The 18,489-nt window shown below is 34.7% G+C and overlaps 1 protein-coding gene across 2 annotated transcripts in view; it reads left to right on the top strand.

Moving 5' to 3' along the window:
• The first annotated feature begins 1,178 nt into the window (after positions 1-1,178).
• LOC127845792 (E3 ubiquitin-protein ligase MYLIP-like) overlaps positions 1,179-18,489 on the top strand; it is a 239,331-nt gene continuing 222,020 nt past the window's right edge. The window contains exons 1-5 of one of the 2 annotated variants that reach the window (XM_052376944.1): positions 1,179-1,357; positions 2,764-3,359; positions 3,815-4,071; positions 5,529-5,701; positions 14,653-18,088. In XM_052376944.1, the coding sequence (XP_052232904.1) occupies positions 1,271-1,357; positions 2,764-3,359; positions 3,815-4,071; positions 5,529-5,701; positions 14,653-14,970 (1,431 nt within the window). In that variant the 5' untranslated portion in view covers positions 1,179-1,270 and the 3' untranslated portion in view covers positions 14,971-18,088. The remainder of the gene's footprint in view (positions 1,358-2,763; positions 3,360-3,814; positions 4,072-5,528; positions 5,702-14,652; positions 18,089-18,489) is intronic. The other variant, XM_052376945.1, reaches the window with a different exon arrangement.

The following is an 18,489-nucleotide window of genomic DNA, read 5'->3' on the forward strand; positions in this document are numbered from 1 at the left end:
ATTAAGTTTAAACTAAATTGTTGCTGTAAATTGTAACAGGTATGAATGAGTTAACACATAACCAAACAATAAAGATATTTTAGATGTTTGTTGCAGATGACATAGGACATCACTAGGATAAAAGTAATATTTACTCATTTTAGCAATTTCTCCTTTTATCATAATGATTTCTACCCTACCAAATCAATTTCTTCCTTCTCTATCAAAGTTCCATTTTTTTCTGCAACCTCATTGAATTTAGGACATTCAAAATGTATTGTTTGGTAACAAGTTGACACCGAACTTCATTTTTCCCCCACAAAATATGTGATAATATACTCAACGAATATACTAGTCCTTTATGTCTTGTTTGTTAATTATATATTTTTATATATTTTTATTTTGTTATTGATTTTAAACCTTTCTATGCTGCATTTCAAGATTTGGAATTAATGTGTCTATGGACTGGATTTAAGCACTTGCATCCAATTAGCTCAGCCTTCCAAAATAGCCAAAATGATTTGAGACAGTTTGTATCAAAGATTCAACTACACGAATGTGTGTGTTATCTTTGAAACACATTGTTGATAAGACACGCAAAAAATATCCAGCATTGAAAGTGTTATTTCAACAGGCAGTTGATTTGCTAGAAATAAAATTGTAAAATTATTACTTAATCGTGTTTTTTATTTACACCCCATATTTTGTAACAATGCCTCGATACCTTTTTGTACAAAAATCTGCTCAAAGTGACAGTCAAAAATCATTTTGAGATGACCCCCGAGAGCACACATCTAAAAATAGATATGCGATTCGGAATAGTTTCTCTGCTATCGCAAACGGACACGTCGGGTGCAGGTTTACACGCGTGGTTTTACCTACTTACACGTGCTCGATTTAATTCAAGTAAGTCTTAAATTATCGATAAAAAAAGTGTCTCTCATCATACGAAAACAGAGAAATGTGTCTATCGCACGTGAGAAATTTGCAATGAAAAAGCGTAAGGTGTGACGGAATAGATACACTGACTGTACTTCTCTTGGGTTCGCCCGGTCATTAAAAGTCTAAGGGAAACCACTGCGTAGGAGATTGGTATGTCGTTATATTTTGTAACCCACTATTTCTATTTTTAGATGTTACGTCTATCAAACATTTGATTGGTCGAAATGAAAACGAGGCTGCACATGACCGTGTTTTGGGTCGTAGTCAGTTCACAATGAAATCTTGGTTAAGTCGGACGTTACAATACTTTGGTGTGTTATTTATCGTTTATGTTTAAGGAATAAACATCATGGAGTTTTTTGTGACTTTGGCAAACTCGACAGTAGTGGATATTGTTGTCCATCCCAAGGGGAAGGGACAAGATTGCATGGACAAAGTAAGTCATTTTTGTCTTTGAAAATGATCACGACCCCATTTCTGACGTCAGCTGTTCGGTGTTAAAGTAAGATCAAATGTTTTTACTTTTGACAGTTTGATTGATTTCATGATTTCCTTTTTATTAATATTAACATTTGAATGTATTTAATAGCGTATAATGTTATGATTCATCTGGAAATTCAGCGCTAGATTAGAAATTATGTATAACTCGACCTTCACCTTCAGATTAATAGTTCGAAACGTTATAATTCCTGACACGTTATACTTCGTGACAAAAGTCACATTCTTTGTGAAAAAATGAACTAATAGGTTTAGATTCACCTCGATGATATATTGTATCATGTTATCAAAGAAAATATCACATGATGAAATACAGTGTATATGCTATAATATCATAAAATAAAATAATAAAACCATGCCTAGAGACAATGTATCATATTGCATGCATGTACAGTAGTTGCCAGGTGGGTATTTCATCATACAAGGGGATGTGGATCCTCTAAAATAATTCCTGATAACCAGGTATGCATTTTATGGTTGCTTGCATGGTTTTTTTTTTGGCCAGATTTTATAGCCGAAATTCGGCTATGTTCCCAATCCCAAAAAGTATACTTTTTTCCCAGAATGTGGCAAAAAATTCCCAATTTCCAAAAAAAAAAAAAAATTTAGAATGAAGTGTCTTATGCGTACTTTATCTCAATTTTAATTCAATTACATCTAACAAAGTACTTTATGATTTTGTTCTTTTAATTTTAATGATAATAAAGTGTTATATCAAATTTAGTATTTCCCTAATTAGTGGACTTTTCGTGTGGAAAAAAAAGGCTAATGAGTTAATTTTCCCAATTTCATGAAAATGCTGATAAAATTCCCAATTCCAAAGCCATGGGCTATCTTCCCAAAAAGTGAAAAAAAAAACCTGGCTTGTTCACCCAGGGCAAGTACATTTTGTCCCGGGCAAGTCAATGTCTAAAATTGGTAGTCCGACCAAGCAAATATTGGTTTTAGAAAAGCTTGAACCATTTTTTTCTCAAAATTTATCACTATATTTTTTTTATAAAAGAATAAAGATCCCAACTAATAAAGGGGTATTATGACCCTATGCATGTCAGCAATTTTATATTGTCTGATTTTGTTTTCTCTCAAGTATCAATTAGATACTTATGATGTGTACTTGGTTATGGGCTCCTTATTCTTTGTCCGGGCAACCAAAGTACTAGAGATATTTGCCCATATGCAATAATAGCAACCTATTAAAGGTTTATAAATCTTTCTAAGTCACAGTGTTTCTTGATCCTGAATTGGAGTGGACAAGGATGGTAACATGACCTAATGACACACTGCAATATCCTAATTAAACATTATGATTTTTACTTACAAACAACATTAATACATTGATTTCAGATCTGCAATGTACTCGGTATCATAGAACAGGACTATTTTGGTCTCCTGTACAAGGGCAGTAAAGGAGAGAACCTGTGGTTGAATTTAAGAAATCGCCTGGACCGACAGTTGTTTGGGCAGCCACCATATAGACTGCAGTTCCGTATAAAGTTTTTTGTTGAGCCACACAATTTGCTGACTCCCAGCTCACGTCAGCAGTTTTACGAACAAGTGAAATCTGAACTAGAATCACAGAAACTGACGATCGAGCCAGGCGAACATGTGAAAGAACTGGTGGCCTTGATCTCACAAGTTGAGTATGGCAAGTTTGACAGAAGGACCAACCAGATGAACTTGTACAAATCATTGTTGACTAGTATAGCAAAACATGTAGAGCCAACCCCTGAACTAGTTGACAGTATTATTGAATGTCATAAAGATCTAAGAGATCTGAGTAAAGACTCGGCACTGACCCAAGTTCTCCAGTTGGCAGAAGAAATGCCGAATTATGGCACGGAATTTTACGAGGCAACCTCTGCTGATTCTGATGTGAACCATGTTGGAATCTCACCCAGTGGAGTGTGCTTGCTAAACTCTAACATGGACTTGATAGAAAGGTAAGGTTTGTTTGAAGATATGACACATTTCATGTAACAGTTTCAATGTAGGTTACCTAAAAAATAATGAAAATAGCTTAAGACAAGAACAATATGAAACAGAAAGTATACTATTTAACACAAATGAAGCCAAAAAATTAAATTGCTGTGGGTATTTAGTTTGTAAATTAATTATTGTCACTTCATATTTTTAATATAGGGTCATATTATTCTAGTGGTTTTACAAAGCCTAGAAATTAAACGAGCAGCAACATGCATTTGTGCAATCTGGCCAAGAGCTACTCTGATTGCCATTCAGTCACGAAGCTTTTGTAAAGTCATAAGTGCACAAGATAGATCCTGACCAGAGTGAGGTAATGCCAAGGCTAGCCTGGTGCTACTCATGGAGCATATGGCAAAAGATCCACTTGGGTATAATACGGCTCATATGATTATGCAACATTGCTTTGTTTCAGAATCCTCTACCCCATGATACTGAAGGCAGAGCACCATGGTAGAGTTGTAGTGCTGAAAGTCGTGAATGACAACGGCACATTTCGAGACCTCGAGTTCCGTCTCATATCACATCCGTCAGCTAACTCCATGTATCGGTGTATCACTGAGATGCACTCGTTTTTCTTCTGTGATACAGTACAGCCTGAGGTGTCCACCCAGTTTTGCAGAGACTTTAAAGGGACGCTGGCCTCATTGTTTAATGAAAAGACTAAATTAGGTAATTGTCTTTGAACAATTCAATTATGGCGATTATGTATCAGATTTTGGATGTTATGAGGTAGATATATTTATGGAAACAATTGAGGAAAATTGTCGAATAAGTAGAATTATTATTACTGTGTAATGGTTTGTTGATGAATCAATAAATTTTAACATCAGGATCACAGGTGTAGGGCGCGTGGCCAAGTCACTTTAACACTATCAATTTGTCATAAAACAATATTTTTTATCATATTGACCAAAAAAAAATCTAATTTTTTTCCTGATACATGTATGATATATATGAACATTCAAATTTCAATGACTTGTGACTGCAGATTATTTGGAAATTATTTGGCATTCTTGATCGTTGTATTGATTTATTGAATTTTATTTTTGTATTTATTTGTATTTTTGTTCATTTATTTAACCCTTTACCACTTAGATACTCATTTTGATACATTTTACATAGTTCCTTAAAAAAGTTAAAATAGATCAAAGATCTTTCTTACTAGATTCAAGATTTTAAGGCTTCATTTCCAACCCTTAGATACTGATGTGAAGCAAACAGCATAAAACATGAACAGACTGCGAGTACTCTGGTTTTATGCCGTTTGCACATAGCCATTTTCACTTTGCTTCTGAGTGGGAAAGGGTTAAATAGATCAGTATGTGTTTTGTTCTGAGAAAACTGGGCTTCATTCATGTGCGTAAAGTGTCGTCTCAGATTAGCCTGTGCAGTCCGCATGGGCTAATCAGGGACGACACTTTCCGCTTTAATGGTATTTTTAGTTTCAAGGAAGTCCCTCCTTACCGAAAATCAAGTCCCTGGGACGACACTTTACGCACATGAATTAAGCCCAGTTTTCTCAGAACAAGACACATATTATTAAGTTAAACAAATGTATATGATCAGTTTAAGCCTATTTATTCAAGCTTGATTGCATAGGGAGCCTTAGGCTTATTGCATAGGGAGCCTTAGGCTTATTGCATAGGGAGCCTTAGGCTTATTGCATAGGGAGCCTTAGGCTTATTGCATAGGGAGCCTTAGGCTTATTGCATAGGGAGCCTTAGGCTTATTGCATAGGGAGCCTTAGGCTTATTGCATAGGGAGCCTTGGGCTTATTGCATAGGGAGCCTTGGGCTTATTGCATAGGGAGCCTTAGGCTTATTACATAGGGAGCCTTGGGCTTATTGCATAGGGAGCCTTAGGCTAATTCAAACAATCTATAGTCTGTTACCTTGGTAGGACCAGTTCTTGGTATCTGAAGGGAAAATCTTAAAAATGCCATCACAGTGGAGATCAAACTTATGAACTCAAGGTCGCTAGGAGGACACTCTAGTAATACAACTTATTTGATTATTTCTATGATTTATCATTATCATCATTACTTATCACTAGTCAGAATGTTCTTAGGCTGCTATTCTGTTACTTGTAATGAAAAAGCTCATAGGCTAATTGCCTGTTCATTTCAGGTCTGGATTATGTCTTTGACATCAAGCGCACCCTGAGAGAGGCCCTAGACCATACAAGGAGGGTCATGTTTAAGGCAAACTTGAACACACCCTCTGGAGATGCTTGCCCTTCACCCAAGCGGGAAAACTCGGACTGCGAATTCGAGCAGTTGAATGTAGAGAAGCGATGTCAGGTAATGCTGTAATGGTGTGTTTATCGATGACATTTTTGTGCTGATTTGTGTACCTGGTTGATTTTGTTTGTTTTTTTGCTTTTTATACGCCCGTATAAAATACGGGACGTATTATGTGAAACCCCTTGGCGGCGGGCGGCGGGCGGAAGGCATCACTTTGTCCGGACTCTAATTCAAATTGTATTCATCCGATCTTCACCAAACTTGGTCAGCAGTTGCATCTAGTTGATATCTAGGCCAAGTTCGAATATGGGTCATGCCGGGTCAAAAACTAGGTCATAGGGTCAATAAGTGCATTTTCAAAGGGGCCACTTTGTCCGGACTCTATTTCAAATTGTATTCATCCGATCTTCACCAAACTTGGTCAGCAGTTGCATCTAGTTGATATATAGGCCAAGTTCGAATATGGGTCATGCCGGGTCAAAAACTAGGTCATATGGTCAATTAGTGCATTTTCAACGGCGCCACTTTGTCCGGACTCTAATTCAAATTGTATTCATCCGATCTTCACCAAACTTGGTCAGTAGTTGCATCTAGTTGATATCTAGGTCAAGTTCGAATATGGGTCATGCCGGGTCAAAAACTAGGTCACAAGGTTACTTAGTGCATTTCAAGCATTTAGCATGGTGTCCGCTCTCTAATTGAAGTAGTTTGCATCTGATCATCACCTAATTTGGTCAGAAGTTGAGTCTAGATGATATGTAGATCAAATTCGAATATGGGTCATGCCGGGTCAAAAACGAGGTCACGATCGGACACATAATGAATTTCAAGCATTTAGCATGGTGCCCGCTCTCTAATTGAAGTAGTTTTCATTTGATCTTCACCAAATTTAGTCAGATGTTACATCTAAATGATATCTAGGTCAAGTTCAAATATGGGTCATGCCGGGTCAATAACTAGGTCTCGAGGTCACTTAGTGCATTTCAAGCATTAAGCATGGTGTCCAAAACCTCCGAACGGGCGTATCTTGTGACAGTTTGGCACTCTTGTTTTCATTCTGTTTGTTTTTGCTTTTTTTATTCTGTTTGATAAATATAAGGTGACCAAAGTAAAAGTTTATTTTGTGTTATTATTGTACAGTGTTTGAGTCTATTGGGTATATAATATAACACAATAACGACTAGTCCAAGAATATCGACATCAGTTGAATGACCTCTTAAAGCCACTTCATTCTGTTTGATACATAACCAACGTTCAATTGTATTTTGTGTCATTATTCATATGGTGAAATGTTTCAGTATTGGTCAAATAAGTATTCGTGATATAACATAACATATGAACGACCGGTCAAAGAACAGCGATATAAGTTCAATGAACTCTTTAAATGCTAAGTGTGATAGGATAGAAATGTTTGACTTTGGAATTTGATTGTACACTTATCAATGTGATTGTCATATGCACACATTGATATAAACAAAGTGGTTTTCTTGGTCAATTAGATTGCAATATTATGATGAAGAGTTGGGTTGGAAAAGGAAATGTCTCAGATCAATTTTTATTAAAATATGTTTTAAATTTATTACACTGTAATTTTTGATAAGCATGTAAGACATTGTTGAGGCACAGTTGACAAAATAACAATTATGATTTCCCTTATACATGTACATAAAGGATTTTACAATTTTAGCTGCTTGAAATACAGCTTTTTTACATACTGCAATGCCGGACAGATTGATTTGTCTAGTAAGATACTTTTAATTTTAGTAATGGTTTTTAACAATGGTTCATTCCTTGAATGTTTTATTGGTTAAAAATCTAGATTTAAATTGATTTAAAATAAGATATAAAATGTTATGTGTGAAATACAAACATTTTTATAGGAATAATACACGTTTTCGAGGTCATGATCAATTTTGCACTTTCGGTATTTTCCTCAACATGTAGAACAATCTTACTCATCTGAAATCAGCAATTGATTGAATGCAACTGCATTTTACATGTACATCACTGCACATTAGGTCATTGCTATATGAATGCTTTAGTGAGGGGAAGTTATGCTTTAAAATGCTGCTGGCTGAACTAGGATCAGTGTGAAAATACCGGTATTGTATTTGTTAAACATTTCTCTATGAGATACCATAGTTTTTCACTCACCCTGTACTACTTAGTATTTGTGTAACATCGGTTTCAACTGTGATTCGCTTTGTCATTCTCACTACAGAAAGTTTACGATGTATATCGTTACATATCTGATTATGTTTCAAATAGGTTGTGAAATCAGGTGTTAAGGTGGGCTTGAACTAAAATGTATTTTTGATTGATTTCTCATTGAGTTTATACGTGTGGTTTTCTTGGAATTTATATATACTGATTTAGGAAGATGATTTCTTGGTACTCAGCCTAAATGTCAAGGAATGGATTTGTGCGTTGAGGGCTTAGTTCATTTAAAACCTAATTATTTTAAACATAATATATTTTATATAATAAAATTTTTTATAACAAAACTGGATGTCTAATAAGATTCTCGAAAAATTAACCCACGACGGAGAATGCTTGCCCTTGAACTCCGTTTAAAAATGCTGTTAAAATAATAAAAAACTATGTCTGTTCATAAAAACAAATCATGAACAAATTCTTTTTACACAAAAAATATTGATTGAAATATTACAAAAATACACTCAGAACATAAAAACGAACATGTTTATTTTGAAAAAATAAATCACCAAAAGGATTTTTATTCCAAGTTTGATGTCTTATTCCCAAGTCACATAATACAGTTTTTTAAAGCATTTTTTCAACTCTTTAACAGCTTCAATTAGTAATTATTTCTGTACATCTGTGTTTTGTGTGTGTGTGAATGGGGGGGGGGGGGGCTGGTAATGATGTTTCTGCATCACAAGCATGTTGTCTGTAATGTGGGTTGTTGCGTATTGACGTCAATGCTACGATGTTGATGTCCCAGTTGGTTTATTAATTCATTGTAGTCTCTGTATTTTGTCTTTAAACATGAGTCATTGAAAGCAACACTGTGACGAAGTGACAACAGCTTGATTTGCGTACATAGAAAATATCCTTGCTATATAATGAAATATATCTTGAAAAGTGTATGTCCTGTTACCAGCTGTTTTCTGTATTTGTTTTGATGAATCATTCACATTATTTTGAGGTTTCTTTAAAGTGCAGAAGTAAAATGCTGTCATTTCAGCGTAGTATGATATAGAAAACATAATACATTATATCAATTTTTTACAATCAAACATTTAAATATTGGATATTTCATGATTTTATACTAAATGAACCACTGTTAAATCCACTTGTATTAAGTATCAAAAGACAATAAATAAGTATATTTCAAGACCTCATTTTCTTTAACAAATAAAGTTACATGTATGAACCTTCAGCAAAAACAAATAACAAGAAAAGCAGAGTTTCCAGGCAGTAACTGGTTTTAACAGGCCTGGTTTTTCCAAAGTTGTTCACAGAGTTCAGTAGGTCACAACACAAAGAAGTATTGGGTTTTGCATGGAAACAGTGAAGTGATCAGCTGTTTACCAGCTGAGAATAATATTCTTCATGGTGGTTGCAAAACACTGAGGATTGCTGGCATTGTGCTTTGAAAAATGAGGCACTCTCTTGGAAAACAGGGCTTAATGCATTTGTGTCAAGTGTCTGCATAGGCTTATCTGGGACAAAACTTTGCACTTTATGGAATGCATTGTCTAAAGGAAGACTCTTCTAAATGAAACTGCAGTCTAGATGGAAAGTATGGTCCCTGATATGCCTAGGTGGACTGCAGTCAAATCCAACTTTTATGATTAAGCCCAAAATGGTGGTTTTATTTAGGTTGGACAAGTTTAATTAAAAACACTTTGATATTATGATGTGAAGTTTATGTACAGAATTATATAGATATATTCCATTTATTTAAAGTTAGTGTGCTGAACTTTGTCTTAACATTGTTGAAAAATACATTTGATCTGGATCATCATAAGCCAGTTTTAACCAGGATTTACTTATCCATTCAAGCGCAAGCGTGAAATCTCTTTTATTTAACTTGCAGCACAGTGTCCTGTCTCCAACTATAATTTCACCTAAAATCTATAAATAATTCATCAGGTTTTTGTTTCCAATGTCAGCCGCTTGAACAAAGGCTATTGTGCACTGTATTGGGTGTACCCAAGTCATGTTTACTGTCACCATTTGTGTAAAACCGTCAAGGCCTCTAGATTTTAGAATATGGTAATGAGTGGGTAATGAATACTTCTGTAATTGTGCTCTATCTGAATGTCGGTTAGGCTACTAAATTACCAGTACTTTATTTATAGTTATATCATAAGGTTAGCCACAGTTAAGTGCAACATGTTTGTGTATAAATAAGACATTCACCGATAAACATGATGGTTAAGTCAGCAAACTTGAGTCATCCACTGTGACAGTTTGCCAACCTCTGGTTTCAGTTAGCAGTTTGCCAAAGCAATAAATCAATGCTGACATCATTTGGTTTTTCCAGAATTTAATGGATATCATGTACACATTATCATTTCAAGCTATATTGCAAAAACAGCAATGATGTAAATAAAGGAAATCATGGTTGCATGCATGTGCGTAAATTGTCATCCTAGATTAGCCTGTGCAGTCTGCACACTGCACAGGCTAATCAAAGGTAGTATTTGTGGCCTAGATTGGATTTCGATTTAAAAGAAAAATTCCATGAAAGTATAAAGTGTGGTCCATTATTAGCCTGTGCTGACTGCACAGTTTATCTAAGATGACACTTTCCATGTACCGGTATTAAGCCCTGTTTTCCCCAAGTAAGGCTCATATGGTTATGGGAACTTGTTGAATCATACTACAGAATGCTTAATCAACCATTTTCCATGTATATTAATGTTTTTAATTTATCAATAATCATCAACTAAACTGTTTTTCTTTGTTCTTGTTCTTAAATCGATAACTAGTTACAAACATGTTGGCATTTTACATAATCACCCTTATGCTTCAATCAATAACTAGTTAAATACTTATTGTCCATTAACATAATCACCTGAATGATGTTTTCCTTTTTGCATGAGATTCATGTCTGAAAACTATCAGAACATAAGATTCCTACCTCATGATCCTGTTTAATGGTGCTTTGTTTGAGACCGGTTTTTGTAGCAAAAGTCATTTGGCTTAGTAGTTAAAAAAGTTGTCATAAAAAGCTAAAATGAAAGTGTATCTATCAAAGTAACTTCACTTCGATCATTCTATACTTCAGTTTAAAGGTAATAGGGTATTACATTATGTTTTGTATCCTGTTTGTTTAATTTGATGCTTTACCTGCCTGGCTTTGTTAAATATATTATTGCACATAAGCAGAATTCTTAAGGTAATCACAACCTATTTTGTATATATATTGTTACTCATGTTTCCAGAAGGTTTCAGGGGTGGCGAAATCAAATGTCCGAGTTGCCAGAGTCGTACATTTGCTTGTCTGGGCAACTGATTTTTTCGGCGTAAGCTGTATTAAGCCAGCTTTTCACCTTAGCCTGACCTTTGTTAGCGTACAATAGAATTCAAAGAAAACTTCCCGCGGCCAAGTACAGATGAATACACTTCATTGACTGCATTGGCTGATTTGAGAATACGACCAGAACATTGGAAACATGTCCGCGTCTTTGTAACACTGTTTTACTGCGTGTTCAGCATGAAACAATTTTATATCTAATGAAAAGGCTTAATAGATAGAACAGTTTTACACTCAATCTCGACATCAATACAGTTTGTGCGTCCACCTTTTATTTTCAGAAGATTTTCAGCGCGAGAACGTTTGCACTTAAAAGGCTATGTTTTCATATTTAGTACTAACTTCCATATTCCTGTCAACATGTTAACATGTTAAAGTATAGAGAGCAGTGGAAGCGAAGACTCACTTTAATGCATTGCATTTCAACTCGCGAGGTATATCGGGTCAATTTGCGGCCACTGTGAGTGAATGTCAGAGTTTACGTACAGGTCATCGCTGCGTCTCTACCCTATGTGCTGATTGGAGTTCGCGGCCAGGAAAATAATCGTTACATAATAAAGACGCTATAGCGTGAGCTAGGTGAACTGGAATTAGACCAGACAGATGTTAAATGAAGATATCCAGCGATATCATATGGTATGTCAATAATACTTAATGTGTTTTACAACAATACCATAATAAATATTTTTTTTTAATTAATTTAACAAGAATTATGCCATCATATTGACTAATGAATTAAGCATGAGCGCAATGATTCTCGATACTGTTAATAATCGAATCAAATAGCAATGCCAGACAAACCACTAAAACAGGTTTGTTCGAACAGGGACCTATACAAACATAGTTTGTATAGGTCCCTGGTTCGAAGAACGCGCGTATAAATATTTAAAATATGTACGGATTTCGCGTGTGGCCGGTTGACTCATATGTTTTAATTTCACTTCCATTCTTCTTTTGGTTTTCTGTTTTGTATCTATGCGTTTATGACCAGCAATTTGTAATAATGTAAAATAAGCCGAAAACTCCATGTATCATCGCGTACTGCGTTTGCTGCAGCTAAGAACTTCACAGAAAAAGACATTCGCTATCTTTGATCTCATTCATTGAAGTCTTTACTTTTCATTAACTGCAACCACAATCAACGCCGTATATCTTTTTTAAAGATATTTCTTGTTTCAATTAAGTTGTCTGTGGACAACAAGTTTTTTAAAAGTCGGGTCCAGGTATACAAAAAAATACATTGTATTAAAGACGTAATTAAGTTTTACAAAACCGATTGTTGACATGCGATTGCATTGTCAGTGCTATTTGCACAGTGATCTCCCTTATTCTATAAGAGACCAGGAGCATGCCGCATTTTAAACATTCGGCCCGACTGTTAGACAGTGTACAGACTGGTTTCTTTATTTGTACAGTCAGACGGAAATAAAAAGTATCAAAGTAAGATAATCAAAACACGGTCTACCTTGTTATTTAAGACAACTTTAATGGTAAAAATGGAACATTTAGTTTTTTTAAATCTTCAACAACGGAGCAGAAATCCGAAGCTTTGATCTTCCACCTCCCAAAAAAACTAAGAAAGATTATGATAAAAAATATGATCTATTAAACGCACCAGAACTTTTCAAGAAACTTGGCTCACAGATTTTCAATGGTAACCAGTTGATGATAATCAAATTGCTACCAGTAGCGGCGCAGAGCCGCAGTCTGATGAGGTCCACATATTGAACTAGTTTAATCTGTTAAGATTACGATGTACTTATGTTCAACACATGTTTTAATAACACTAGCTTTGCAAGATTAAAAGTTTTAGAAAGTCTTTATATTGTTTATAATATACTGCTATAATGAATGTACTATTGAAATACAACTATAAACAAATTTACTAGCAAATCATACTCATTTTGGTATATTCCACATTTTTTTACATTAATCAATAAATGCGTTTATAATTTATATAAACATTAACAGACAAGTGTAGTTCAGCAACGGACAAGTTAAATTTCCTAAATGGTTGTCCGTGGACAAGTATAGTTTTTTGAGATTTCGCCACCCCTGGGTTTATAAAATGGTGTTTACATTTTTCTTCAACACCACTTGAAATATGCACATTGCCCCAAGTCTCTTCAAGTGCTGTGTTGTGTTACAGTGTTTAAGCTCAAGGGTCATTGTACTGTTGAGCATTGGACTTGAGGTTATCGCACATCACAGACTTTAAGTTGATTGTTAATGGTTTTAGGATACTTTATGTCACAATGGAAATTCACCTGAGCAAGTAAATGCCCTCTTATTCAATGATGCAAATTTTCAGTGATGTCATAGTATGGTGCTTGCTAGAATACTCTGAACAAACATTTACAGACTGTTTATAATTGGAAGCAAAAGCAATTGGTATCAGCCTTAATTGCATGTATACCAATCAAGTATTCATATTAGCTCGTTACTCCAAGTTAACATAGTAAATGGGGGAAAAGATGAATCAGATTATAACTTTATCTATATTTTTTAAATCCTTTGGGACAATATTTAAATAGATGCTGTTTTTTTCAGGTTTTGGGAGACAACATATTTTTATGCTCCCCGAAAATATTTTCGGTGGAGCATATAGTTGCAAGTTTGTAGTTCCGTTATTCCTTACTTCATATCTTCTGTCACACTTTTGCTACCCTTTCTCATAGCGCCTTCAATACTTTACCAATCGCTTTCATATTTGGCATGTAGGTACCTTGCATGAACCTCTACCTTTTGATGAGGTTTAAGGTCACTGGGGTCAAGGTCACCGAGGCTAGTACATGTAATACACTTCCGTCACACTTTTGCTACCGTTTCTCATAGTGCCTTTAATACTTTACCAATCGCTTTCATATTTGGCATGTAGAAACCTTGCATGGACCTCTACCTTTTGATGAGGTTTGAGGTCACTGGGGTCAAGGTCAAGGTCACAGAGGCTGATAATAGACTTTTTTAGGTGGTTATAATTAACACATAGATTGACAAAGTGCATCATCGAGGAGCATCCATCAGTTTCACTGATATTCTTGTTTTTAAATACTTAAATGCAATACTGGCAATTAGTTTAAACCTATTTGTTTTTAGCTTGATTGCATCGAAAGCCTGGGGCTTATTTGAAAGTCTTTTGAGTACTTAGTGGCTTTGGAATAGATCTCACAGTGGGGATATAACCGGTGACCTCTGGGTCGCTATGTCAACACCTTAACCAATATGCATGCTAGTCGGAAACCTCAATACTAGCAATCATATATTTAAATATGACCCTTTTGTCTATTTTCAAGTTTTTAAACAGTCTTGAAGTATTACATTTTTACACTTTTTTCTCCGAGCAATTCTTACAAATTTTCTTTGACTTTCTTAAAAAAAAATTAAAAGCAAAAATAAGCCTGTGCAGAATGCACAGGTTAATGTGGGACGACACTTGCATTAAGTCAAGTATCCCCAAAGTGAGACTTATATTTTAAAATTTGACTTTATTGTGTATTTTAAGGTTCTGGAAGAGACAATAGAGCGTATCAGTGAGACATACCGATGCTGTGTGTGTCGCGACAACGAACTGTCAGCTGTTCTCATTCCCTGCGGACACCCAACCTGTCTGGACTGTGGCAAGCAACTTTCATTATGCCCACTGTGTCGAGCAAAGATAGAGAATGTACAGCAATTGTTTTTACCTGCCATCAATTGTCGGGGTGCGACAGGAACAAGTAGCATCTCGCTGAAAACTGGCAACAACACCTCCAAGCACAGACATTGTCATAAACGGAAACGTGAAGCCGACATCGACAATACTGAGTTGACTCCTCAATGATAGGGGAGGTAACTCTAGTTTACAAGGCCGGACAACAAATATGTGCTTTATATTCCAAGTGTTGCCATGAGTGTGTTGAAAACTTAAAACTGTGGCGTGGAAATTTTATTCCATACTCGACTACCCTAAAAAACATCTTTTTTGTAGTCACAGATTTAGAGAGAAGTGTAGTTCATGTATATATGTACAAGTGTGATGGTTTTCATGTTGGTCTCATTTTAGTATTGTATTAGTTCTATTTTTAATGTAGATGTAGTTGATGTGTAAATAATAATGTATTTGTGCCTCTAGTAGACACACATGGTAACAGATACCTTTCTTATGCTCCCTAGGCTTAATTTTGCGGGGAAATTCATTTTCACTTTTGTAATATTGTAGTTCAATTATTTTTATGAATAATAACACAGGTTAGGGAAGAATGTTTTACAATTTAACTTTTTCAAAAGAATCATGTTTTTTTTCGAGCCATATTAATGCACAGACAGAATGATGCCATTATTCTGTGTTACAGCTTTATTGTATCAACGAGGGAATAAAGCTACATGTAAGTGTCAGCCATAAGGGTTTTTTTTGACCAAACATGTACAAGGAGTGGATAATTGATGGAGTCTCACTTGGAAAACTGGACTGAATGTATGTGTATGAATTGTCATTTCAGATTAGCCTATGCAGTTCAGCATAGGCTAACAAGGGACAATACTTTCCGCCTGAATTGGATTTTTGTTTAAAGTAAACTTCCTTTTAACAAAAAATTCAATAAAAGCCAAAAGTGTTGTACCAGATAAGCCTTAACCCTTTGCATGCTGGGAAATTTGTTGTCTGTTAAAATGTCTTCTGCTGTATTTCTAAAATAATCATTTTCTTTGAATTTTTTCAAAGAATACTATCAGAATAGCAAACAGTTTGGATCCAGATGAGACGCCACGTTCTGTGGCGTCTCATCTGGATCCAAACTGTTTGCAAAGGCCTTCAAAATTCGGTTCCAGCACTTAAAGGGTTAACAACACATACACACAGTCCAGTTTTCAAGTGCGAGACTACAATGATATGTTTGCCCATTTAAGACGAGATGAGGATCTTCATTTTGGGGGTTTATCTGTACAAATCATTCCATTCTTAAAACAGGGTCTTTACATGTATGTACATAATTTAAATTTTATTTCATACTGGCAAAAATGTTTTTGTTGTTAAACCGCAAATACACCTTTATTTATTTATTCCGTATTGTGTTTTTAAACGTTTATAGTTTTTGTGCAATAGGTTCACTTTTGTGTTAGCGTTTCCTTCTGTAATTTTAGTCCCTTTATATATCACATACATGTGTTGTATAATGTTTAATAGTTCTATGACTTGTGTTCACATGTCAGACATTTATGACATTACATGAAGTAAAATCATATAAATCATATACATGTACCAAGATTCATCAACTTTTTTAAAAAACTTTTAATTTCAGAAGTTATTCTGTTTTGAATTGTCTTTTGTTCTCTGATATTATTTAAATATTTTAACATTATATTTATTTTGTGTAAATACATATGCATTTTAATGTACGTTGAACGTATATTTGAGCCGCAGTTTGGGAAATGGGTCTTAATGCATGTGGATAAAGTGTCATTCTAGATAAGTCTGTGCAGTCTACACAGGCTTATCAAGGACGACACCTTCCACTAAAAACTTTTCGTGAAAAGGAAGTCTCTACTTTTTAAAATTCAGTTTAGCTGGAAAGTGTCATCCTTGTGGATTGCACAGGCTTATCTGGTTCAAGCACTTGCATTAAGCCCCATTTTTTGAAGAGCAATCCTCATATACAATATAAATTTCCATGTACTTTGCAGTTATTTGTTGGTGTTAGGTGTAAATATAGTGATGTTTGTTGTTGTGTATCGGTACACACTGTGATTTCTGGTGCTATGTGAAACAAGTAGATGTTACAAGTTGATTATTTCCTTGTGATTATAAACTGTGGTACTTTAGTAAGGTCTTACGCAAATATACAATGAACAATGATGTTTTTGCAAATAAATGATAATTGACATTAACATGTTTTATAGATGACAAAAATGTGTAGATTAGCACATGTTTTAATCTTTTCTGAAATGTTCATTTAAGTGGAATTTTTCATCCGACTGTTTTTAAGAAGAATGTAATGAATACCCATAAACATGTTTTAGAAATAGTATTGAATGCCATTAGACTTGTTTTTATAAGGACTTATTGAAGACTGTTTTCAAAATCAGCAGCACAAAAGCTTGTCACAATAACGGGAATTACATATCTAACATTAAGGGCAGAGTGTAAAAAATAAGTCAAGAAGAAGCACACTGATTTTCTTGAATAATATTTTTTTAAGATTGTTCATGGGTCTGGTTAATTGTTGTTCTCTAAAATAAATTAAAATCAAAATATTTTGTGTGATATGAGAAGTATTTTGGATGTAGTATAATTTCATTTGACGAGATTTAACTATGCATTGATTATTTAGTTCTTTTTGACAGAACAGATCCTAATTTGTTGGCAAGAACTTAAATGTTCACAGATTGGATTAAGTTCCATATTTGTAAAATAACAGGTTAAAAAGATACCTTCCTATTTGTGAAATAATGTTATGCTGAAATGAAATATGTTAATTACCAGTAGATCTGATTGCTAATGTATTTGATGCATAAACCTTGCACATTTCCTTTGACTTTCTGCAATTTGTGGTACTCATCATTTAAGGACCTTTGCACAACTTGATAAAATGAACATTTTTGTATATTTTTTCATCAGTTTATCTTAAATCTGATTTTATATTACCAGTTGCATATAAGCCTAGCTCTTGGTAAACAGTGCTTGAGCAGTCTAATCAGGGACAGAACTTTCCATCTTAATTGGTATTTTAATAAGAAGGGTGATGGGTCACTTCCTTTAAAGAAAAATTCCATAAAAGCTGAACGTTTAGCCTTTGCGGATTGCACATGCATATCTGGGACAACACTTTACGCACATGCATTAAGCCCTGTTTTCCCAGACCATGGCTCAAACATTTTATGGGGATTGTGGTTTGCCTTAGTCTGGCAACTATACTTTGTTTACATGATTAGGTTACATTTAAGTCTTAATGCTACATTATTAGGTTACACTATAGTCCCATTTCTAATAGTGTAAACTAACCTTACTCCCTGTCTCACCTTTACACTCCTTCTGACAATATTATTCGGGTGTGTTTTGTGCAATATTTTTTATCCTTTTAAAACTGTGTTGTATTGAAACATTGAAAGAAAATGGCGACTTCGCAGTTTTGTTCCTCTAAAATTTTTTCTTACAATTCCTTCTCTTGAGCACCTGGGCAAATATAAATAATATTTCTTAGAAATGACCCAAAAGGGTCGTTTTTTTACCAAAAATCTTTAAAGATTAAAAAAAATTATCAAATTTGTTTCATTAAGAGTAAATACATTGATAAAACTATAAATAGTACAGTAACATCCCAAAAGCTGCAAATAACACTTAAGTTCCAACATGTCTCAAGGACCT

This window comes from Dreissena polymorpha, chromosome 9 (genome assembly GCF_020536995.1).
Source record: "Dreissena polymorpha isolate Duluth1 chromosome 9, UMN_Dpol_1.0, whole genome shotgun sequence".
In the NCBI taxonomy this organism is placed as follows: domain Eukaryota; kingdom Metazoa; phylum Mollusca; class Bivalvia; order Myida; family Dreissenidae; genus Dreissena; species Dreissena polymorpha.